The 26,872-nt window shown below is 40.8% G+C and overlaps 1 protein-coding gene across 1 annotated transcript in view; it reads right to left on the bottom strand.

The window, feature by feature from the left end:
- Window positions 1-26,872, bottom strand: part of NME7 (NME/NM23 family member 7) — a 258,655-nt gene that overhangs the window by 157,735 nt on the left and 74,048 nt on the right. Inside the window, exon 7 of the mRNA XM_019424042.2 lies at window positions 14,584-14,689. Within this exon, the coding sequence (XP_019279587.2) occupies window positions 14,584-14,689 (106 nt within the window). The remainder of the gene's footprint in view (window positions 1-14,583; window positions 14,690-26,872) is intronic.

Here is a 26,872-nt window from a genome sequence, read left to right as displayed (position 1 = left end):
TGTCTACAGCATAAATCTACCCCAAATTTCACGACTGATTTCAAACACATCAGAGGCTCTCTCCAATTTGCTGGAATGGAAATCATCAGGATTATCCTGAAGAGACACTGCCAACCATTGCTTTGGTAACTAGGCTATTCTGTAGTAACTACCACCAGAACAGGTCTGGAGAAGTCACTAGGACGAGCAACCCACTCTCCGTTTCGCAGACACAAGCCACCGCCTGTAACACAGAGAAGCAGTGGCTGTAAGTCGGTGATAGGTTCCAAATGAACTAACTGCCAAAACATGTGAGGGCCTTGAACCACAGGGTTTCTAGAGTAAGAAGAGGTGTGACTGTGTAGAAAAGCAGGCTACCATTTATTAACAATCCCCTCCAAAAACGGGTACAGCATTCATGTCCCTTCAGCATTTTTCAGAAGTGTCAACTCCTCCCATCTCTTAACATGTCACCTGGAAACCCCAGCTTTTCAAAGACCTTTACCATCTTTTCTTTAGATGCGTGCCTTTTTTCTCCCTCATAAGAGTCAATTATAATTATGGGGCACCTGGGTGGCTCAGTCGCTTAAGTGTCCGACTTCGGCTCAGGTCATGATCTCATGGTGCATGAGTTGGAGCCCCACGTCAGGCTCTGGGCTGTCAGCTCAGAGCCTGGAGCCTGTTTTGGATTCTGTGTCCCCCTCTTTCTCTGCACCCCCACCCCCTCGTGCTCTGTCTCTCTCTCTCTTAAAAATAAACATTTTTTTTAAAAAGAAGCAATTATAATTATATTGTCAGAGGTTCAGCATTTATAATCTGCCATATAAGCTGAATCAATCTTCTAAAGTCTTACAACATGAACTCATGCTGCCTTGGCTTTTCATTTTTAAAACCGGTCCTGATAAAGCAACAGCATGTGCATTGGATCCCTGGACCCCACCTCTACAGGGATACGTGCTGCTCCTGGACTGGAGGAAGGAAGCAGCTCAAAGAGCAGGACCACAGCCTGGGCAGAAGAAACTCCTGTCTTCCTTCGGCCACTGTACAATTACACAGGCATTTCTGCAGAGGACAGGTTAGGCACAAACACAGAAAACCAGTACGAGGCGTTCCTCCAAGGCAAAGGAATGGGAACAAGCTACCTCTGCTACAAACTTTGATACATGTTTTCCTGGAGTCTACCTGTGTCTAGCTATGCTGTTAGTTCTCATGAGTTCGTAAGTTACACAGTCCTCTAACAGAGTTTGTATGTTACACAGTCCTCTAACAGACAGTGCATGTAAAATAGGCAAGGGGCAAGGGGAGAACTCTGTCATCAGAGTTCTGCATAAGAGCCTGCCTCGATCCTCCTGTCCCTCCTAGAAGTCTCTGTGTATACAAAGAACCTAGTAGGTCAACAGATCAATATCTCAAAGGTATATGTGTCAAGTTGCTTCAATAACATTATTCCCTGTATAATGATGGCTGAATGCTGAAGTATAAAAAAGTGAAAAAAAAAGGAATGGGAAAATGAAGTTTCCAATTTATTTTCAAATGAAACGCTCCTCCTTCCAATAAACATCATCCCTTAAGTAATACACATGCAGGATGTCTCTCACAAGTCTTAGTGTAGGTCTTGGTAACTCAGAAATATGAATGCTCCAAATGTAGAATAAAATATGATTTGAAAGTTTAATTATATAATATTCTTTTTAAAATGTTTATCAGAACATAAACCTAAAATTAAATATTATTCAGAATACAAAAAATAGACTATAAAAGAAATTCTGAAATTATGAAAGCTTAAAACTGCACTATGGGAGCACCTGGGTGGCTCAGTCGGTTCAATGTCCAACTTCAGCTTAGGTCATGATCTCATGGTTCATGGGTTTGAGCCCCACGTCAGGCTCTGTGCTGACAGCTCAGAGCCTGGAGCCTGCTTCCGATTCTGTGTCTCCCTCTCTCTCTGACCCTCCCTGTTCATGCTCTCTCTCTCTCAAAAATAAACAAACATTTTAAAAGATTAAAAAAAAAAAACTGCACTATGACTTTTTTCTTTTAGGTTGTATCATTTCTTTTTTTTTAAACTTTATTTAAATCCAGCTTATTTAACATGTAATGCAATAATGGTTTCAAGAGTAGATTTTAGTGATTCATCACTTACATATGTCACCCAGTGCTCATCCCAACAAGTACCCTCCTTAATGCCCATCACCCATTTAGCCCATCCCCTCACCCATCTCTCCTCAGATTGTTCTCTGTATTTAAGAGTCTTGGTTTGCCTCCCTCTCTGTTTATCTTATTTTTCCTTCTTTTCCCCTATGTTCATCCATTTTGTTTGTTGAGTGAAATCAGATGATATTTATCTTTCTCTAATTGCCTTATTTCGCTTAGAATACAGTCTAGTTCCATCCACATTGTTGCAAATGACAAGATTTCATTCCACTGTGCGTGGGTGGGTCGGGGTGTGTGTGTGTGTGTGTGTGTATCACACCCTTTTTATCCATTCGTCAGCTGATTGACATTTAGGCTCTTGCCATAATTTGGCTGTTGTTGATATACACTGTGACCTTCGGACACCTATTTTAGAAGCCATTTTCCTTACTGTTAGACTTGGTCCAATGCTCTTTCAGTGAAACTAGGTTCCATTCCAATCTCATTAGTGACAAATGTCAATCTACAGACTGCCTAGCCACAGATCAAATTTATCTGTTATTCTGATTAAACAACTGCTGCACAGAATTCAGAGTATCAGAGAAGCTATTTTGGTAGAACAGAGTGTCCCGGCCACCCAAATTTTCCATCATTCCAAGAAATTCTCATCAACCTAAAAACCAAGGGGCCTACCTCTGAGCTATTGGAACAACTGAAATCCAAGAGGTGCCTCTTCCCTAACCATCCCCTAACCATGGCGGTTACTAACCTCTCCCAGAGAAGGAACTAAGAAACTCCCATTGGATATAAAATTCCGTAAGGCTGGCCTCTGACAGAGGCTGATCACGACAGGAAATGCACCGTGTTCCCTGACCTGAAAATTCCTGATACAATGGTTCTCAAATTGGGTGTTCATCAACACAACCTGGTGAGATTGTTAAAAATGAGCATTTTTGGTCTCTGGTCCAAACCTACTGAAGTTGGGGCCCAGGAAGGTGAATTTAAAAAGTCTGCCCAAGTGGTTCTAGCACACACTAAAGTTTGAGAAGCACGGTCTCCCATACTCGTGACGCAACACCGTGGATTCAGGTTTGAGTTTCACATCCCAAGTACGTTAAGGTCTCAGGGTGCCTTATATCACTTGAAGGAAACTACCACACTGGTGGTACCCAATGAGCCATAATTCCTGGTGTTCGTGCACCGCACAATCCCCATCATGCTGACTCTGGACTTAGCCGTGCGACTTGCTTTAGCCACTGAGACACGAAGACACGACGCAAGCAGAAGCTGGATAAGCATTTACACGCGGAGGGTGGTCTTGAGATGCTCTCCTTGGAAGGCAGCAGCCATGCCACAAAGAAGCCCAGGGTGGACTACTGAGTGATGAGAGGCCACGAGGGAAGAGTCTCTGGAGGGGGGAAAGCAATCTTGAATGTTCTAGCTCCTGCACAGCTCCCAAGCTGAAGAAGCCACTCAAGCGACCCCACGTGTGCCACGGAAGAATCACCAGCGGAGCCCAGGTGATCCACAGAATTTTAAGAAACAATAAAATCGTTTTTAAGGAACTAAGTTTGGGGGATGGTTTATTTTAAAGCAATAGATAAAGGAATCACTACTGACCGAGTTTGTTTTTTTTTTTTTTTTAAATGTATCATGTGATATAATCTCTAAAACTGTGGTTATTGATACCTAATTTCCTGGCACATTTGCTATGGAAACTGCATCACCGGTATGAACTTATTGAATGGCAGTAGGTACCGCCACCCCCATTTTGCAGATTAAAAGAAATGAGGCTTTAGGCATCCAAGAAGTGTTTCCAAGGTCACGCAATCAGTAAATGCCAAGCCGCAGAAGCATACGAGGCCTTCCAAACACCGTACGTTAAATTAACCCTGCCATGTCCAGTAGGGTTTTCACTGAGCTCCTTGCCATTCCCTTATTTAGATTCTTGTGGCCGCTGATTCAGACAGATGAGTATAGATTTGTGGTTTCTCCTACACATCACCGGGCTCTAAAGACAGCCTAAGGTTCTTCATGTGCTCATCACAGTTGCTAAGTGCTAGGGCTTTGGCTGACTAGCAACAGACATTTCTTTATTCCAGTCAGATGTGAAGAGCAAGCTCTGATTTCCAAAGGGAAGGGACACGACGACTTGTCACTGCTTTTTCACTGATAGAGAGCCTATAATCATAAAGGCACACAGGCAAGCCTGGGATCAATCCATTCGCTTCTCCCATGGTAACGTCTTCAAACAATCAACACCATTTATTCATCCTCCACCTGTCTCCAAGAAGGAGCCATTAGATAAGACCAAGTTCATACATTAAGAAGGACTTCTGGGGCGCCTGGGTGGCTCAGTCGGTTAAGCGTCCAACTCTTCGTTTCGGCTCAGGTCACACGATCTCGGGGTTTGTGGTTTCGAGCCACACGTCGGGCTCCGCACTGACAGTACAGAGCCTGCTTGAGGTTCTCACTCTCCCAGTCTCCCAATCTCTCTCTGCCCCTCCTCCTCTCACTCTCTCGGTCTCTCTCTCAAAAATAAACCAACATATAAAAAAAAAAAAAAAAACAAAAGAAGGACTTCTAAACTCAGAGTTTGAGACACTAGTGCTGGAACTGTACCTTTAGAACGTGTGCATGGTTATAGACGTTAAACATCAATAAAGTTGATGAAAAAATAAAAGTTAAGAAAAGGAAAAATAACATTCTCACAGCAATAACTTAAAAGATGAAAAAAGATTTCTATCAGTGGCTGTTGAAAGCATTCTCTGTATCATTTGCTAAATACAGCCTTTTCTCTTTTTTTAGGGTTTTATTTTACTGCCAGTTAACATACAGTGTTACCTTAGTTCCAGGTGTACAAGACAGTGATTCAACAATCCACACATCTCCCAGTGCTCACCATGACAACTGCACTCCTAAGCCCCATCATCTATTTTCCCCATCCCCTCACCGACCTCCCCTCTGGTAACCATCACTTTGTTCTCTATAGTGAGGAGCCCATTTCTTGGTTTCCTATTGTGTCTCTTTTTCCTGGCTCATTTGTTTTGTTCCTTAAATTCCACATGAATGAAATCACATGCTATTTGTCTTTCTCTGACGGACTTTTCTCGCTTATTCTCGCTTAACATGATACTCTAGTTCCATCCATGCTGTTGCAAATGGCAAGAATTCATCCTTTTTTATGGCTGAATAATACACATATATATACATACGTGTGTTAAGGGTCTCACTCATATCTTCCATTCTTCTCGAGTCCGATGATTATTCTTAACGATCATTGCTTTAAATTCTCTATCAGGGTGGGAGGGTGGCTAAGTGGCTCAGACAGGTAAGCGTCTGACTCTTGGTTTCGGCTCAGATCATGATCTCATGGTTCGTGGAATCAAACTCCGCATCAGGCTCTGAGCTGACAGTGCAGAGCCTACTTGGGATTCTCTCTCTCTCTCTCTCTCTCTCTCTCTCTCTCTGCCCCTCCCCCACTCATGCACACACTCACGCTCCCTCTCTCTCTCAAAATAAATAAACTTAAAAAAATAATAACAAATAAAGAGATAAGTTCTCTGTCAGGCATATTACTTATATCTGTTTTGTTTTGATCTCTGCGTGTGCCTTGTCCTGTTCTTTCGTTCAGGATAAATTTCTCTGTCTCATTTTGGCTGCCTCTCTGTGTCTGTTTCTGTATGTTAAGGAAGTCAGCTATGTCCCCTACTCTTGCAAGTAGTGACTTTATGAAGAAGAGATCCTACAGTGCCCTGCAGTGCAATGTCCCCTGTGCACCAGAAACTGGCACTTCCGGAGAATAGCCTCTGTGTGTTGCTTATGCCCTGCTGTTGTATCTGAGTCACTTTTCCTTTCAGAGCAGTCGTCTACACTGACTCTCCGTTGTGGGCTGTGCTTGCTCTCTGTGTTGTTAGCAGGACCCAGGTAGGCCAGCTCTGAGGGGGGTGTGCACCCTGGGAACTTGGGAACTGGACAACAATGTTAGCAAAAGTTGCACGGGGCCACTAATCCTATGCTGGATCCCCAAAAGCACTACGGCGGGCGGGGGCCGTGTGCCAGGGTGGCCAGGGGCGCAGGGCTGGGAGTGTGACCCAGTGGTGGCTGAGGGTGAGTGGCTAGGCACGGTGCGGTGGCTGGGCAAGGCACGCGGAGGCAGCTGTGCACCTGGTGGCTGGGCGTGGTGCAGGAAGGTAGCCGAAGGTCACAGCTGGGCTGGGTGCCACGCTGTGCCTTGGTGGGGCACACGGGGCAGCTGTGCGTGCAGGGGCTGGGTGCGGTGAGCACACAGCTTTAGCAAAAATTGCTCTCAGCCCTAGGCCAAGGCTACCGGTGTCTGTGTAGCCCCGCCTCCTGCAGGTGCCTCTGTGTTTACGCCGGGGGGCAGGGGAAGAAAATGACAGCTGCCAGCTTGCTTACCTTCAAAGAGCCCTGCCAGCACTCTACAAAATCAATATGAACACATCTGTCCAATTTTGGAATGTGTGGAATCCAAATAGATCAGTAACTATAATAAATGGCAAGAGGTTGAATTCAACTATCCTAAGACTGAAAAAATAAAAATCTTTAAAAGTAGAAATAAAACAAAATTTAGCCATAGTGGCTATACGACATGTATTAGAAGCAAAAGGCTCAAAAAAATTTTTTAAAAAGGATATGCCACCTTACGTTTAAGGTAAACAACATAAAACCATTAATGAGAATGAAGTAGGACACCGAGTAATAAACAAAAAGATGTAATAATCATACATAACAATGTAGCTACAGGATATACAAAGCAAAAACAGTCCTAATTAAATGGAGAAACTGACAAATTCATAACAAGAATGAGTAATTTTAACATGGGAGAATGTCTAAAAACTTATTTTCAGAAGCTGATAAATCAACCAGACAAAAAAAGAAAAAAATGGAGGAAGGATGTAGATCTGAACAACAGATTTGAATCAACAGTTATTTCTATACAAAGAGAGAAGAGTGCGACAAATACCCTTCTTTTCAAGCACACACTGGGAATATTTTTAAAATTTAACCATGCACTAAGTAACAAAGGACATCGACAAATTTCAAAGAACCAATTATCACAGAGACCTCATTCTCTGACAATGTGTAGATATGAAATAACACGTGAGCTAAAAAAAAAAAAAAAAAGGAAGAAAAAAAAGAAAATATTTTACAATGAAGAGTGCAAAATATTTAGAGAAGAATGACTGTTTCTGCCATCACAGTTTGTAATATTGTGGAGGAGGCACGCAAAATCATTAGTCAAAAATCACTATATAATATACAGTATGTGGACTAATTAATATATAACAGCAACCTGCGCTAAGGGCTCCGAAGAAAAGCAGAATGCTAAAAGAACATGTCAGTTGGGAACCTAGTATCTTCTGGGGGTGTGAGGTTAGCTTTCCCTGAGGAAATGACACTTGCGGGAAAGAGGAGGGAGGGCACACACACTCCATGCAAATGGAAAGCAAGGAATGAGTCTCAAGGAGAGAAGGGTGAGGGGTATTTGGGGATCTGAAAGGCAGACAGTGGCACTGGAGTGCAGAAGCAAGGGAGAGTGACCTCAAACAAGTGTAAATAAATGATACCTAAGAAAAGTAGATTCTTTTCTAAAAAAAAAAAAAATGTTTCTTTGTTTATTTTGAGGAAGAGCGAGAGATCCAAGGAGGGGCAGAGAGGGAGAATCCCAAGCAGGCTCTGTACTGTCTGCACAGAGCCCAGTGCAGGGGCTCGATCCCACGAACTGTGAGATCATGACCTGAGCCAAAATGAAGAGTCAGAGGCGTAACCAACTGAGCCACCCAGGCACCCCAAAAAGTAGATTCTTGAAATGTAAAAGAAAACAAACAAGGACTGCTCTTAGCGACTAAACACCTTCAAGAATATAAAAAGCACTACTCACATCTAACTAGAAAAGTTTTAAGGAGGTATTCTAAGTTTAGAATTCTCAAGAACTTGTTTATTTTTTATCTCTTAACTGCCATTATTGACCAGAACAGCAATAATTTCTCTAAGTCCTATCTTAAACTGTATTTTTCACCCGGTTAAGATGTTAGGAATTAAAATCACCCTTCATACCCATTATTAAATAACCTTCTACCCATGATGGCTTTCCGTAGGCATGCCAGGATGTTAACTATGTCTTCTAATGCTTCGATTCCATACCTGTAAAATGGGTTAATAACCCATCAAACGTGATGATGGGAATCTAGATGGTCTAAGTGATAATCCATGTAGAGGCAAAATGGTACAATGCGACAGAATGAAGGCAAACGTGGTGCACATCCCAACGCCACCACCTAAGAGCTTTGACTCTTTGGTGGCCAGCAAGTGACTTTGGCCAGTTACTTAACGTTTCATTGCTCGGGCTTCCTCAGTGTGACATGCGCTTCAAATACTCCCTATGCTATAGTTTTGAGGATAAAATAATTCACATAAAGTCCTTCGCACTCCACAAATGTGAGCTGGTATTACTATTAAAACTGTTTTTGTGATGCTATCCTTGAGAAAAGCCCTTCAAGTGTCTCATTAACCAGATTTCAATCTTCCCTCTACCCCTCAGTCAAGTCGTCACAGCTGACAATCCTCGGGACTTATATTTTACTTTAAACTCTATTAGATTTTGAAACATATTAGCAAACAAAATTTCACTATTTCAAAATAAAAAAAAAAATTAATAGCCTAATAATACACACCTACTTCTTCAGGATCGTTAAACCAGCAAAATTCTTGAAACTCCTTTTTTTTTTTTTTTTAATTTTTTAATGTTTATTTATTTTTTAAGGAGAGAGAGACAGAGCACAAGCAGGGGAGGGGCAGAGAGAGAGGGAGACACAGAATCCAAAGCAGGCTCCAGGCTTTGAGCTGTCAGCACAGAGCTGACGCCGGGCTCGAACTCCTGAACCGTGAGATCATGACCTGAGCCGAAGTCGGATGCTTCACTGCCTCTTGAGATTCCTTCTAAATCACTAATTTCAGGGACACCTGCGTGGGTCAGTCAGTTACGCATCCGGCTCTTGGTTTTGGCTCAGGTCATGATCTCACGGTTCGGGAGTTCGAGCCCCACGTCAGGCTCCAGGCTGACAGTGAGGAGCCTGCTTGGGATTCGCTCTTCTCCCTTTTTCGCTGCCCCTCCCTTGTTCACATTCTCTCTCTAAATAAATAAATAAACTTTTTAAAAAAAAATCACTGATTTCATTTAACATCCTCATAACCTACAAATCTATTAGGTGTTTTCACTGCCTCTAATTTTGTGTTTCGAGAATGCATGCTGCTACACTCAACGCACTCAAAGGCAAAGGTCTTATGTGTAGTTCAATGTACTTGGTGCATCTGTTATAAGTTCCCTCCACTGTTTTGTCTACTCTTTCAGATAGAACATAAAACATTCACGGAACTCCAAAACTGTGACATTCTAAGGAAAACTGGGCCCACTCCAGGAATTTTCACTGGCACAAAGTGAGATTTACGATGTTTCCGTCCAATGTCTTTGCACCTAAAAATTTCACACCTCTTCCACAGGGTCCCAGGGGCTGAATTACTGGAAGGAAATCTCACACCAAAAAGTTAAGAACTTAACCAATTCAAGCAGCCCAAGTTGGTGGCACGTGTCTTATGGGGCTCTGGGCCTACCTAGCATCAAACTACCATTTGGGGCGGAAATGAAAACTCTGCAAGAGAGTCTGAGTAAGAATAACCCACTTTTAAAAAGTGAAAAACTTGATAAACATGACCTTGCTGTATTCATCCTGTGCTAATTAGCATATCAGAGTCAACTCGGGGGTAAATTTGTCAACTGGCCAGAATTCGCAGAAGTAATTTGCTTCCCAACTAATTAAATGCAAGCAGACCCCAACACTGTCTCTCCATACCTTTGTAAAAATAAAATCCAACATGCTTTGAAACAGTCTTCATGAACATAGCATTAATTTTACAGCCAAAACACAGCACTGAGGTACCGAATACTGGGTTTAAATTTCAAGGCTGAGAGGAAACTTAGAAACCACCTTGACTCACTTTACTATGGGAGAAACGACATTTCAGGGAGGAGAGTATTATGAAAACACGCAGTGAAACTGTTTAATGCCTAAATCCGTTATAAGAAGGGAAATTTTCCAACAAAATTTCAGGACTCTAGTACTTCAGAGGCTAAATCTGGGTGACACAGGGCAGAAGCAGCCATCCCGGCACTGGCTGCCACCTCCTGCTCCCCACCCCCCCAACCCCTCCACCCCCCCCCTCCACCCCCGGCCAACCACAATGGCCCAATGGAATAGGGAACTGCTGATGACTGCTGAATCAACCAGAGGTAAGTGAGGAGCCTCCTGCATGGATTTAAATTAGAACCAGAACCTGAGGGAAAAATTACAGTACGAATAGAGTAGTAATCATAATAGTAGGAATGTCGAGCACATAGAGCACGTTAAGAGTTGGGCACTGTGTTTAACACATGCATCCTGACATTTAACCATTTAATTAATCATTTAGCCATTTAACTGTTGCCGTCAGTGCATTTAATCCTTGCAGTTACCCTTTAAAGACGATGTGCTATATTATACTTATTTGATAGATAAGGAAACAAGGGACAAAGAGGTTCGATACTTAATGCAATTTCCCACAGCTAGTAAGCAGCAGAGCCAAAAGACAAACCTACACAGCCTGATTTCAGAGTAAAAATAATTCATTTCATTGATGGAATTAAACTAGCTACATGGAAATAATACTGAGGACATCAAAACAAACACATTGTATAGCTTTTAAATTAAGAAAGAAAAAAGAACATGAGAACATTCTCCTTGTTTTTCTTCCCTTGTAAATCCTGAGTCCCCAAGTGACAAAATGTACTTTAATCTACGTACAGGAACACGGCAGATGCCCCAAGTGTACCCCATCATTTTTTCCCGCCACCTCATCTGCAAACTAAGCTCTCTTTTTTTCTAGCTCTCTTAGGAGAAGTAAACCTCCACATCCATACAAATTAACTATAGGGCTAAGAACTGAGGCTGCCTACATCCACATGACTTTATTATTTGTGCCAAGAAATTCTTACCCGAAGATAAGGCTATAAATCAGTAAATAACTTCATTGTTTGCTTCAGGAACTTCCCAAAAGTCCATTTGCCCCAACAATAGACTACTCAAACAGTCCACAGTATTCCCTCAACTGGACAAACAACTCACTTATCCAAGAACTGTGTACTTAACAAGACTTGGTTAAGAGCTTTGTCTCACTGTTCCCACTAATCCTAAACTATTAGATCATGAACTTTACCCAGTTTCAATCAGATCAGTGCAAGACCCACCTTAAATCTCTAAAGGTCACACCCAAAACCCTACAATACAGGCCCACTCTCTCTCCCTAGTGAAGTCTGCCAAGACCATCAAGGCGTGTTCTCACTGTACTAAGCAACAGGTTTGCTTGGCTGAAACTATTCTGGACTTCTTCGGGGAAGGTGACAGTCAACAGAAGGAAATGACCCAATTCTATTTCAACTGCTCACCCATCAACACCACCTTTTTAAAAAATCCCTTCTTCCCTCATACCTATTCTAGACCACAGGTGAAATTAAATACACCAGGAAGTGAGATCCTTATAGAAAAAGATAAACATATGCCAGCACTTGAAAGGGCCCACGTAAATCTAACAATAAATTCAACACGAGGTTTTGAACTACATTTCACTGCAGCCACAATTTAACTCTAAGCTATAGTGGATTAATTACACATTTTAAAATGGTCTAAAAGGATCCCTAAAATTGAGATTTAGAAAGAAAAGAAAAACAAAGGCCTCAAAATGCCAACGTTAAAAGTATTCTGCCATCTGACCAGATTTTACAAAATTTCCTTCAATCAACTCATATGCCTCTAATGTTATGTATCAAATATAAATACATGAAACATAGCCAATCTTATAAATAAATAAATAAAATAAATCATTTTGACATCACCATTCATTTAATCACTTTCATTACTTCAGTTCTATTTATCCAATTAATAAAGTACATAACCATATTTACTAGAATCCTATTTTATTCCTGCCTTTCCATGCATCCCACTTTTCCTTAGAAAAAAATAAAACAGTTGCAGACCCAATTGAATGTATTAAGATGCCAAAGGTAAGCTTTTTAATGAAGTTGAAGCTTTTAAACAAGAAGAATTTGTTGCATCATATTAAACCGTGTGTGGGGGGGGACCTGGGTGGCTCAGTCAGTTAAGCACCTAACTCCTGGTTTTGGCTCAGGTCATCATCTCGTGGTTCATGAGTGCCAGCCCCGCGCTGGGCTCCATGCTGACAGTGCAGAGACTGTTTGGGATTCTCTGTCTCTCTGTCCCTCCCCTGCTCATGCTCTCCTTCTCTCTCAAAATAAATAAACTTAAAAAAAATTTTTTTTTTAATGTTTGTTTATTTTTGAGAGACAGAGCACGAGCAGAGCAAGGGCAGAGAGAGAAGGGGACACAGAATCTGAAACAGGCTCCAGGCTCTGAGCTGTCAGCACAGAGCCCGAAGCGGGGCTTGAACTCTCGGACCATGAGATCATGACCTGAGCCGAAGTCGGACGCTTAACCGACTGAGCCACCCAGGCGCCCCAAATAAATAAATAAACTTTATTTATACATAACATAACATATAAACATAACAATAAAATAAAACATGTGTATTATATATGTATATATGCGCATATTATGTATGTGTATGTGTATACATGTATGTATGTATGTGTACACATGTGTGTGTGCATATTTGGGTATAAACGTGTGCGTGTGTGTGTGTGTGCATGTGTGTGTGTGTGTGTGTGTGTGTGTGTGTATTCATCCCAAGGTAAGAAAATGAATGCAACATAAAGTCCCAATTTTGTTTTTCATAGCCTGTCAACACCAGCCCTTTCAAATATTATCATTCCTTCCTGTGGAAGTGTTGCTAACCGTGTTACCATAAGCATCTTGCTGTGGAGTCGTATACGTAGAGGAGAGAACGTGGAGGGTAGAAGAGACCAGGTCTGTATCCTAGATTCCCTGCTCTATATTGGGGGAAATAACTTATTCTCAGATAGCCTCAGTTCACTTATCTGGAAACGAATGATATATCCACCTACTTGGCATAATTGACATGAAGACGAAAGGAGATAATGTATAAGGTACTCGGTATACGGCCTAGCACATGGTGGAAAGGTCTCCATAAATGTTCGTTACCGATCGTGCATGTTAGCTCCCTATAACTGTGGTCCTAAGGATTTACAAGGTATTAAAGTACTTCCTAAATAATTAAAGAAGTATTAATTATGCAACAAGATCTTTAAGATCTTCATATCCTTTCCACCAATACTTCTATTTCTAGAAAACTAGCCAGGGGAAATGACTAGAGATACTGTCAAATATTCATGTACAAAGATATTCTTTAAAACTTTATTGTTAACATCAAAAAACTGGAAACAACCTAAGTAGCCAAATATTATGCTACATCTCTATGACTGCATGGTGTACAACTATTAAAATATTCGTGAAGAATTAAGAGCATCCAAAATGCTCCCTAAAATTAAAACAATATCCTATGGACATACATTGCAACCATGTTAACAATTACATGTCATTCAACACGTTTAATTTAACAATGCATGTCAACAATTACATGCACACATCCACATATTCAGAAGAAAAGAATTTAGAGGAAATATAAAAGTATTAACAATGTCAAGACAATGGAAAACCAGGTAACTTTTACTGTTTCCTTTTTCACTTTATTTCCAAATTTTCTACTGTATACCCGAATTGCTTTGATACTTGGGGAAAAAAAAAAGACAACAACTAAAAAAACCCATTCACCTATGTTTATTATTCAGAATATTCTACTTTTTTTAAGGGCAATCTTTTCAATTCTATCCATCTCATTTCCAAAAGAATTGGGAATAGTTCACAAAAATGCACACAACAGAATAAAACAGATGAAGAAAAATAAAGAAAAAAGCTTACACTCTCAGTATATAGCCATATATATGTATCTACCTATCTCTGCACATGTGCACGTGTGTATATGTATGTATGTGTACAAATATGTATTTCTGTATTCACAGAACTTTGTTTCATATACTAAGAACTGAAGGAAGTTTCTCCAGCTTTCTCAGGGCATACTGCAGACATTGTTTTAAGACCTATTTCAGTGAATTAAGTAAATCGGTTATGTGGTGGGAGGAGGCGGATTTAAAGTCAAGGAATCAAGATCTTAAACAGGACACGCATGGTCACGATCAGCACCTCAAGGAATGCCTTTTTAAAAAAGGTACACATATGCAGATAAATATAAGTGGAGACAGATTTTCCACTCGTGTTACCTTTATTCATGTGGCTTCAAAGAAAAAAAATGCTAAAATGATACTTTCATTTCTGCTGTGAAATACATCAAAAAATGAACTAAGAAAATAAGCTCCTATTAACAAAACGGACTTGGATACACTGTATTTAACACAGCACTTACCTTCACTGATAGCATGGGGCTTAATGATGCAACAGGTGCAATTGGTAAATTTAGCGGTGTTTGCGGGTCCACAAACTCCACTCGAAGGAAAAAATAACTCCGTTTCCTAAAGACAAAAAGAAATAACTTTGGCATATGTAATCTCTTATCTTGGACCCCTAGGTTATTAATGTGAGAGGGGAAAAAAACGACAGGATTACTTTTAAAGTTTCATAATGAAAACTCTTTGCTTCAAATTTTCTAAAAATGACTTTTACAAAGACTGATGAACCGAACCCTGTTTGAAGTCTTGGAATCAAAAGATCATCTAAAAAAAAAAAGTACAATTAAAGTAATGAGGACATGTAGCATTCTGCCTTAGGATTAAAACTAATAACATCCTAACATACTTTGAAGATTGGAAGTAATGAATATAAAGTTCTTATTTTCCTCAAAGCATTAGTTCATAGACACAGGTCCGATTTTAAACTTTTTATTAAAATTTGTGAAATTAAAAACTAGGAATTCTTTGTAGAAACAGATTAGTATCTAAAAATCAGAACTGCGAAATTAGTTTTAACTAATTAGCTTAAACTAATGAACTTACTAGAATTCTAGCATACAATTAAATCATATAAGCTTTATTTTATAACCAGATTCAGGCTATGGTATCTGCTTTGTCCATGGTTCCCTTAGATGACAACTCAGCAATCTGAACCAGCCACAAACACAGTCACACTAATTAATTCTTTTAATTATTCAGATAAATGCCTTCCGCCTGAAGCTTTTCCTACTGTTATTTCCAGCATTCCCCATAAGTCCCTCTGTCCCAAGCTCCAAAGGACTCTACCAACGTGTAAAGGGCCACTTCAAATATCACCGACTCCAGGAGGCCTTCTGTGACGTCCCCAGTCAAAACTGTGGCTATTTGGGCAACTGCCCTTCACAAGCTTTAGATCTGCAGCAAGTAACTAACCTGCATGGCTTTGTAGGTCTTTCGGCACCTAAAACAAATGCCTCAAAGTAAATACTCATTTATCAACGAATTTAAAGATTGCAAGATCACAGGAAGTGTTAATGTACTACACATTTTGGAAGCCACAGTACAATGTACTGTGTACATTTTGAAAGCCACAAAGAAGATGTGGACTTGTTCAAACTGGAAAGGAAAGGCCTCCTCTAGAGTTCCCTTTTCTGTGCTTCCTTTGCAACAAAACTCCTCAAAAGCGGGGCGGGGGCCGGGGGGGGGGGGGTGGTCTTTATTCTCTGTCTTTACTTTTCACCTCCATTCTCTCTTAAGGTGACAGTCACTTAGGTTTCATCCCCAAACTGCTCGATGTGACCTCTGTGTTGCCAAGTACTCTGGTTACTTCTCAGCCCTCGCCTCGCTGGGCCGGGCGGGATTTGACGCAGGTGATCTCACTCCACATCCTGCAACGCTTCCATTCATTGACTGTCTTCCTGCCTCACTGGCCACTCCGTCTCAGTCTCCTCTGATGGTTTTTGCCCATGCGGCTGACCCCTCCGTGTTGGAGAGCTCCAGGGTCCATCTTCTACCTACGGTCACTCTCTTGATGAGCTCGAGTCCCATGTCTTTAAATGCCATCCGTATTCTGATGGCTCCCACGTTTCTGCCTCCAGTCCAACCTCCTCCCTAAATTCCACACCCGTATCTCAGCCACTACCGCTTATAGAGGATGCACATTTAAAATGTCCTGATTTTCACCGTCTCCCATAAAATCTGTTCACTCCCACCCTGTTTTCCCATCCTTCCAACTGCACAGGCCAAAGAAAAAAAACTTCGAGTGATCCCTGATTTCTCTCCTTTCCTTAGCCATCCACCCAGTCGCTCAGGAAATCCTTTATAATGTGTCCAGCCAGAATCCAACCGCTTCCATATGGGTCACCCCGGTCCATGCCTATCACCAATTCTCCCTCTGACAACTGCTCTAGCCTCCTAACTGCTCTCCCCGTTCCAACTTGCCCCCCAGCACACCTACACCCACCTGGCTTGATCTATTCTTAACACTGCAGGCAGCATGAAAACCTGTAAAACACATGCTGCCCCTCGGCACACAACTCTCCAGTAGCCTTTTATCTCATTCGGAATGAATTTTAAAGTTCTAGACGTCTACAAGGCCTTTCAGGATCTGGCCCCTAGGCCCCTAGCTGTACCTTGAGCTAATCATCTGTTTCCACAAAAACATTTAGATTTCCGTCCGGCCACCACTGGCCTCACCCCCTCGAGGTTTGACTAAACACAGCAAACAAGTTCCCACCTCAGAAACTTTGCTTGTACTCTTCCCTTCCTCCCGGAACACTCTTTCTCTCTGATATCTGCATGGCTCCTCCCTCACTTCCTTCTGATCTCTGCTCAAACCAGAGAAGGTGAGGACTTCCTGACACACATTTATATTTATATATCAATACATTTCACAGCATTCCTCACTTCCACTCGACGCACAATCCTTCCTCCACCCTGGGCTTTTTCTATCCCTTCCCCCGCTTTATTTTCTTCGGAGCACTTACCACCTGACTTGTTTTACGTCTATTTGTTTAGTATCTGGCATCCCCTTCACCATCAGATGCAAGCTCCGAGTAGGCCGGGACCTCGTTTTGCACTAGCAGCTTCTCAATGTTATGAAACGACTGAAATTCAGAAACTAATACATTCTGCATGTGCTAGGAAATAAGATCTCTCTACCCACGCTGCACACATAAGAAAGCCTTGACTAACGAGCCCTTGCGGGTTAGCAAGGGGCAAAGCCGGTATTCAGACCCAGGTCGCGCTGGTTGCAAAGCCCTGAGCCTTTTCCATCACCTGTCCTTCAAAAGTAAAGAAGCTGTGCTAAATTGTTCCACCTCTAGCTGAACCAATTATTGGGCCAGTTATTTTTGTCTCGACTTTCCTCTTCTCTTCCTCAATTTTTAAAACTGAAAATGCCAGCTTTCCAAGCACTCATTTACATATGCTGAATAAATGTGTATTTCAGGCAAGGAATACGAAGGTTTTACTTAAATCTACCTTCTGGGCGAATGTGAGTTAATTCTTTCTGCCTTTGCTTGCTCTTTCTCCCTGCACAGGTTGTCCTATCTGTCCCAGGGATTAATCTAAACGGACATTTGCAAGAGCACTTCTACTAGGTCATTGTTATGGCAACTGATTTAGAGAGTTTACACAACAAATGTGATAGTCGCACAAAAAAATGTTCGCATCCCTTTGTGATCTGAGCTGCTTAAACACTTTACATAAAGCTCCTCTCCTTCCAAGGGTTCCTGCTATTACTCTTAGCCCTTTATATGTTCCTAAACTACCTAGCAGGGAAGGATAGACATAGGTAACTTTACCAAAAACTAAAATGAAGACTGATGGAGTCTTCAATTTTTTTTTTTTTTTACTATATCTTACTTAACAAATTGTAACAAAACAGTAGCACTGTTTCATAAATTTCACCTAAAATCCCACCGGTAATCTCACTAAAACATCTGACTAATCCTCATTCTTATCTTTATTACCATAATAAAAGCATCACTAAATGGTTGTTAGTTAAAAATTTCTCCAAAACTTTTACAAAGTAATTTTAAATATCATTTTTGTAAGTGCCTCAGACTAAACATGAAAACACTGAACTTGCTCTCTACATACCCTCATACCAAATAAGAAATCTGTTCTCAGAAAATCCAAACCTTTAAGAAATGAAATATGAAGTCACGTGATCAATGCGGCCTTATTTACAAATAAAAAAAAAAAAAGAGAGAACCTAACAAAATGTCCAAAAGTAAGGGGATGTTTAAATAAATCATGTTATATGCATACAACAAAATATTCTGTAGCCATTAAAATGTACTCCTGTGACAATAATCTGTTAACATGAAAAATATCATATTAAGTGAAAAAAAATAATCAAGTTAAAATCAGGTACATGGTGTTCCTATGTAAATTATATAAATGATCAACGGAACAAGCTGGAAGGAATATGCCATAAACAAACTGTAAACACCAGTGGCAGGATTACTGATGCTAAATTTTCTTCTCTCCACTTGCCAAATTCTCTGAAAGTGTTTCCATCACTAACGTACTCTAAAAGACGGTAATGTTTAAAACAAGGTAGGCCACTATTTTTGGTATCCATAGTTGGTTAAACATGGGGCTGGTGGTTAAACATGGGGCTCTGGAGACAGAGGTACTCGGGCTCATGTTGTCAGGAGGCCAAGGTGCTTAAATTCACCAAGTTTCAGTTCCTGGTAAATTGGGATGACATAAGCGACTACACGGGAGACTGTGAGAATTAAATCAGATATAAAAGCATGTGGAATGATGCCTGCAACGTAGTGAGTTGCACATAAGGTCTCTGTTAAGTTTTGAATTCCAAAACATTTTTGAACACCAGTGACCTAGATCCTGGAGGTATGACGATGAATTGGACATCCTCAAGGAATTCACAGTCTACTGAGAGGATAAACATAACCACAAATACTTTTCAAAGATGGTAAGAAATAGAGGTATATAGTAGGTATGAAGGGTACCTCACATAGAACCAGGAAATTGATAACGGTTGAGCAGAGTTGTTGCCACTGGTTTCTAAGTTTTGTTGAGGTATAATGAACATACTTCCAACTGAGTATATTTAAAGGATACGATTTGATAAGCTTTGACATGTTTATTCCTGAGAAAACATCACCACAGTCAAGATAATAAGCATTACCAGTCATCCCTCCTTCCTCTGGGCAATCCCTTTCTTCTGCCTCTCCCTGCCTCCCCCACCATTAACCATTACGTTTACCATTACCTCCCTTACCATTAACAAGTTGGCCCTGTAACCAATGATCTGTTTTCCATCGTTAGGAATCAGTTTAATTTTTAATAAGTTTACTTAAATATAATTATATAGTCTGTGCTCTTTAGTCCCGCTTCTTTCACTCAGCAAAATTATGTTGAGATTCATGCTATGTACTTCATTCTTTTTTATGGCCTAATAGTATTCCATGTGTTAATATCATGGTTTCTTTATCCACTCATCTCTTGGACATTTGGGTTATTTCCAGGTGTGGGATGTCACAAATAAGGTGGTTATGAACAAAGTTGTTATGCGCAAGTCTTCGTATTGATATTTGTTTTCATTTGTCTTGGGAAAATACTTGAGTGGAATGGTTGGATCACAGGGTAGCTGCATGTTTAAGTTTTTAGTTGAGTGCCGGCCAAACTATTCCCCAAAGTGATTGTACCGTTTTAAATTCTCATCCATTCCCCCAAAGTGACTGTACCGTTTTAAATTCTCATCCACCAGCAGTGTATGATAGTTCCTAAGTTTCTCCTCATCCTTGTCACTTGACATGGTCCGTTCTTTTAAACCTTAGCCATTCTGAAAGCTGTGTAGTGTTGGCTCATTGTGGTCTTAATTAATATTTCCATAACGTCTATTGACGTTGTGTACTTTTAATGTGCGCTTACATACCATTCATGTATCTTCTTTGGGGAAGTAAATGCCTATTCAAAATTTTTGTCCATTTCTAAATGGGATGTTTGTTTTCTTAATAAGTTCAAAATTCACATTGAAAAAAGACAAAAAGATCAATAGAGCAAAGTTAAGAATCCAGAAATACACTCTCAGATACACAGTCAACAAACATGACAAAGGTATAAAGGTAACTGAGTGGAGGAAAAATTGTGATTTTATCTAATGATGCTGGAACAATCAGACGTCTATACACAAATCAACAAATTTTGGTCAGATCCTATGCCATATATAAAAATTAACTCAAAATGGATCATGTAGCCAAATATAAAACCAAAAACTATAAAATCGCTAGAAGAAAACAAAAGGGAAAAGTCCTGTGACCCTGAATGAGGTGACAATTTCTTAGACATGACACAAAACCCACAACACATCAAAGAACAAATTGATACGGTGGACCTCATCAAAACTAAAACCTTCTACTCATCCAAGGACACTGTTGAAGAGAATAAAAATACAAACAATACACTGTGAGAAGGTATTTGCACATCATACACCTGGATAAAAAATCTGTATCTGTAATATATAAAGAACTCTGAGCAGAGTTAAAGGGCCAAAAAAAATTACCTGGAGAAAGGGAGATATGGCATCCCAAGGCAGAGGGGCAGAAAGAGTAAAGGCAATAGAGCAAGAACACCACAGTCTAAAGAAGGAGAGGCAGGATATGAGACTGGAGAAGAGGCTAGCATTCAGATCATTTTCATAAAACATGTTAAGGAGCTTTAACTTGATTTGGGGGATAATGCATTACTCTGGAACATCTTTAGCAGATTCATGACATGGACAGATCAATATTTTTAGAGAGCTTGCTCTGAAACCTATGTGGAAGAGGTATTTGAGGGAGAAAGGTCTGAACCAGAGCTATTATAGCAACCCGGGTTACACAGTGAGAGTAGGAATGAAGGAAAAGGAGAGAACTGAAGAAAATGTTTAGAAGATAAATCTACACAACTTTTTATTCATTGGATGTAGGGCATAAAGGAGGCAGAAGAATATTTACTGGCTCTCAAGTTCCTTTGTTTTTTTTTGTTTGTTTGTTTTTTTGGTTTTTTATTTTTGACAGAAAGAGCATGAGCAGGGAAGGGGCAGAGAGAGGGAGACACAGAATCCGAAGCAGGCTCCCGGCTCCGAGCTGCCAGCACGGAGCCCGACGCGGGGCTCGAACTCACGGACCGAGAGATCATAGACCTGAGCCGAAGTCGGACGCTCAAACGACTGAGCCACCCAGGCGCCCCTCAAGTTCCTTTGTTAATGGTATGCAGAATACAAAAGGAATAGTTTGGTGAGTTAAAATTAATCAGTTCAGTTTGGGATGCATTATTTGAGTATGAATCTGAAAGACTACGGAGAACCCTACACATAGAATTAAGAAATTGAGTTGTCCACATAAAATCATCTTGTACAATTTATTGACTATCCATCTATCTCTTGCCCAATGATTCATAACGCCACCAAGATCTCATTACTTATGGGTCATTTCTTGAGTACCCTGGGCTGTTACACTGACCCACTTGTCTACTCCCATACCGATATCACACTGCTTTTCCTACCAAAGCTTTATAAAAGGCTTCCTCTTGCAGAAAGAAGTCATCTTATCACCACCATTTCTTCTTACCCTTCCAGACTTCCTTGGCGCTTCTGGCTCTTCTACGCAAGAATTTCATTAAGCGTCAGGAAAAACTCTGCCTCAATTTTGACTGGAAATGCACTGAACTTATAGATAAATTCGGAAAGACTTTTTATCATTAGGATACTGAATCTTCACATGCATGAACGTGGTGTAGATCTTCATTTATTTAAGTCTTTTGTTATTGGCCTACAATAAAATTTATGGTTTTCTCCATAAAGATCTCTCACATCTTTTGTTAGGTTTATCTTGAGCATCATATACTTTTTTTTACACTATGAAGGAACTCTCTTTTAAGTTTACATTTTCTAACTGGTTATTTCAGGTATATCAAGAACACTGCTGATTTTTATATATTGATATTATACGCGTACAACTAATAGGTAGAGATTGGAGAAGCACCATGAAAGTGGAGTGTTAATAACAGATAATCTCCATTAAACGCTACGTTTTAGGCACTATGCTAAACAGTTAAATCATTTTATTTAATCCTCAGAAGAACACTATAATGTAGGTACAACTATTCCCTTATTTTACGGACCAAGACTGAGAAACAGAGCAAGACATTAGTAGGTGAGAGAATGGAGCCTGATCAACATCATCACTTTAAAGGACAGGTGAAGGAAGAACAGCCAATTAGTAAGACATAGATCATGACCTGACAGCCCTAAAGAAACAAGGGCAGTGAGACATCACAAAATCGAAATAGGGTAGAGAATTTCAAAAAGGAGAAAGTGTTCAAACTTCAATGTTGCAGACAGATACAAAAGAAATAAAAATTTCTCCTTGAATTTTGTAAGTAAGAGGACATTGATTATTTTACCCAAAAAGATTTTGGTGGAATGAAAGGACGAAGCCACATTGCAGTGGTTGCTCTCAGTGAGTAGCCACAGGCAACTGAAGAGAAAATTGTGACTATAGTCTAAGCTTTGGTGAAATCTGGATAAGGAAGAACAAAGGATTAAATCGTAACTAACAGGAACTTAAGATCAAGGAGAGATTATTTGGGGATGCTCGTGTGAGGTTTTTCAGTTTTTAATTCACATGTCCTGTCCTTGCTTCCTCACGTGTGCTGTGCGTTGCAGCCAGATTTCTCTTTGATAGCTAGTCAGCTAACACGATGTCCACAATACTCACTCCTCCCAAGACAAGAGTCAAGAAAAGGTGTGTCCTCCAGGGTTCATGACGATGGGGTATTTCAGGGACGAACGTCAGAAAGAGCTAAAAAATTTAAGTGTACAAAATAGAAACAAACATGTTTAAGACATTTCTTCAGGAGGAATGATTACGGTAGCTAACTCTGCAGAAGCTTCTCCACTATAAAAAGAAGAAAACAGTCGTTCTGCAAACTGTATTTGAAGATAGGCACATTATGTATGTGCAGCCATAGAAACAAACATGTACTTAAGACAAGACTAGCAGAGGCACCTGGGGGGCTCAATTGGCTGAGCGTCCGACCTGGGCTCAGGTCATGATCTCACGGCTCATGAGTTCAAGCCCCACGTCGGGCTCTGTGTTGACAGTTCAGAGCCTTGAGCCTGTTTCGGATTCTGTGTCTCCCTCTCTCTCTGCCTCTCCCCTGCTCATGCTCTCTCTCTCCCTCAAAAATGTATAAACATTAAAAAAAAAAAAAAGACGGGGCGCCTGGGTGGCTCAGTCGGTTGGGCGTCCGACTTCGCTCAGGTCACGATCTCGCGGTCTGTGGGTTCGAGCTCCACGTGGGGCTCTGGGCTGATGGCTCAGAGCCTGGAGCCTGCTTCCGATTCTGTGTCTCCCTCTCTCTCTGCCACTCCCCCGTTCATGCTCTGTCTCTCTCTGTCTCAAAAATAAATAAACGTTAAAAAAAAAAAAATTTAAAAAAAAAAAAAAGACAAGACCAGCTTTATCATATTAAAGTATAAAGCCTCCCTTGCACTTCTGAATCCACTTATTTTCAGCATCAATAGTATTAAATAAATGCACAACCTATATTAACTACCGAATAAAAATATGTCTTTTAGGGGCTCCAGACCCAACTGCAGTGTGGGAATGTTCTCCCACACAGAACACCAAAGCAATTCTCCCAGCAGGGTGTCCAAGAAATCAACTCCCTTCTGGCACTATCTACCCAGAGACAACATCGGTTTCAACAAATCAAAGGTTCATTCCTACAAGGCTGCCCTCACTTCAGATGTCGGTTACCAACCCCAGGCAACCTATGCTTCTGACTGTCTGCCTGTCTATAAACACACAAAGTTCCAACGACCTCTACCTTCGGTTCAATTAATTTGCTAGAGAGGCTCACAGAATTGTGGGAAATACTTAAGTTTACCAGCTGATGAAAGGATACGATAAAGGCTACGCATCCACAGCCAGAAGAAGAGATACACGGGGCAAGGTATGGGGAAAGAGCACACCATTCTCCCAATCTCCACTTGTTCACCAACCCCAAAGATCTCCAAACTTCCAAAGGTTTTTACGAGGCTTCATTACACAGGCATGGCTGATGAAATCACTGGCCATTGGCGATTCCTTAAGTTTTTATTCAAATTCTAGTTAGTTAACATATAGTGTGGTAGTGTTAGTTTCAGGTGTACAATATCGGGATTCAACACTTCCACGCAATACCCAGGTGCTCATAGTAACTTGCACTACTTAATCCCTATCAGCTATTTCACCCTCCCCCTCCCCCACCTGCCTCTTAGCCCCTCTCCCCTTCCCAGGGGTGGTGAGATAAAGACCGAAAGTTCTAACCCTCTAAACACACTGTTGGTCCCCCTGGCAACCAGCCTCTATCCTCAGATGCTTTCCAAAAGTCATTTCATTAACATAACGAAGGACACCTTTACCACCCCCAACACTCAGGAAATCGCAAGGATTTGGCGGAGCTGTGCCCCAGAAACTGGACAAAGATCAAATATATATGAAAAATATACTTTGGTCATCTGCACGACCAAATATGCATTTCTTATAAATCATAACACTGCAACATGGTGTAGTTGGACTCACAGTCAAGATTCATGGTATTTTCATAGAAGGCAAAGAATATTTGTAAGGTAAAATACCTTGAGAAAAAGATCAAAATTATATGCTCACATTTTCCCACTTCTTCCCATTTTACTTACATCACGGTTTTTAATACAAAAACTTAAAAAATATATTGTTCGCTAATGGGAAGTAACCAGGGAATTTTAGTGGCCAACACCAGAATTCATTCACCATTTGTTATGTGCCATGCAGGTTCTACTGATCGACACATGAAAATCGCTCCCCTTACGGTGCTCACTGATGGAATCATCTAATATATCAATACATATAGAGCCTAAATTGTCTAAAATCTGACAAGCATACCTGAGCTTAAATTTATTAAATAAACTGATGGAAATGGACGGGGTGAGATAAGAAGGGAGGGAAAGAGGAAGCAAATATCAATGAGCATGGTCAGTGACTTTCAGTTCCAGCTTCCATTTATTTCATTAATTATTTATTCCTATCACTTATGTAATATCTTGAAAGATCTGATTGGTAATGTAACTCCAGAAAGGAAGACTACATGTAGAGTGATTGTCTACTACTAAGATCAAAGGTCAAAGACTATAATCACTCTCTTGCACACTCCACTGACTACCGAGACCTTCCTATCGAGTTCGCTTCACAAAACTACAGCCATGGTTGAAGTCAACGCTCCACCTACTCTGCACCTACACCCATGCGGCTGAACAAGGACGGAGAACAACCACACTCAGAATTCAGAACCATGAACATCAGGTGGGCCACTTACTCAGCACCACAACCATATTTCCCTAATTGCTTCCTGTTCCTAGTCTTTCTGATGATCACTTCACATCTTCTCTCTCTTCAAACCAATAAACACCGTCTCCCTCATCCTCACTTTTAGCTGTTTTTGACCTTGCTTCCTATTGTCTTAACTAAGGGAGTAAGAATCAGCATCTGCGCCCCCATAGTCCGCCTTCGCACCTGTTGCTACAGACAACTACTCCTGCACCCCATTCCCTCTCACCTAATCAAGGACATTGTGCCAGTAAGTCTCACTCTTTTTTCTACATCCTCAATTTTTCACATCTGTAATTCTTCTCATCTTAAAAAAAAGAGAGAGAACGAGAAAAAAGATGCTGCTTTTCTTCACAGCTACCACCTCATTTCTTTGCTCAACATCCAACAACACTCCTAAAAAAAGTTGTCTATATTCCCGTCCTCCAATTTTCTTTTAAATCCCTTCCGGCAGGACTTTGACTCTATTGCTCTCTTACAAACTTCACCAATGAACTCTCCATTGCAAAATCCAGTGGTCAATTTCAGGGCCCTTCTTTCTTGATAGGTCTGCTTCATTTGACCCCACTGATCATTCTCTCCCCTTTGAATATTTTCCTCACCTGGCCTCCAGGACACAATCATCTCTGAGGTTTTTCCTTCTCCCTCACTGACGGCTCCTTTGCTGCTTCCTCCTCTTCAGCCTTTTACTAAGAACATAGAGACTCCATCTTTGTTCTCTTTTCTTCTCTATCTGTACTCTCTCCTGAGTAATCTCAGCCATTCTCAAGGCTTTAAATACCATTTAGATGCCAATGACCCCATATTTACTAGTGCAGCCCTCCCTCCCCAACTCATATAACCCAATACACTCTCTCCTGAGTAATCTCAGCCATTCTCAAGGCTTTAAATACCATTTAGATGCCAATGACCCCATATTTACTAGTGCAGACCTCCCTCCCCAACTCATATAACCCAATACACTCTTTCCTGAGTAATCTCAGCCATTCTCAAGGCTTTAAATACCATTTAGATGCCAATGACCCCATATGTACTAGTCCAGACCTCCCTCCCCAAACTCATATAACTAAATTTTTTGCCCAACATCTCTCCACTTTGATGACTAGCATGCAGATTAAGTTTGCAATGTCCAAAATGTTAACTCCTGAGTTTCCATCCCTACTGACTCTAGCCATGGCTTTCCTGATTTCAGTTTACGTAAATCGTGGCCTTCCAGTTGTTCATGCTAGGAGCTATGGAGTAATCCTTGATATCAATTTTTCTCCGACTCTACATTTAGTCTGGAAGGAAATCTTGTTCAGGTGACCTCCACTGATTAAAATGTATTTTAAAATATATCTCCGTACTCCTCTCATTGCCACCACCCTGGTCCAAGCCATCATCTCCCTGGATTACT

The sequence above is a fragment of the Panthera pardus genome, unplaced genomic scaffold, assembly GCF_024362965.1.
Source record: "Panthera pardus isolate Hobbes unplaced genomic scaffold, ASM2436296v1 HiC_scaffold_21, whole genome shotgun sequence".
Lineage (NCBI taxonomy): Eukaryota > Metazoa > Chordata > Mammalia > Carnivora > Felidae > Panthera > Panthera pardus.
The sequence above is the reverse complement of the archived record's forward strand: the minus strand, read 5'-3'. Positions and strand labels throughout refer to the sequence as shown.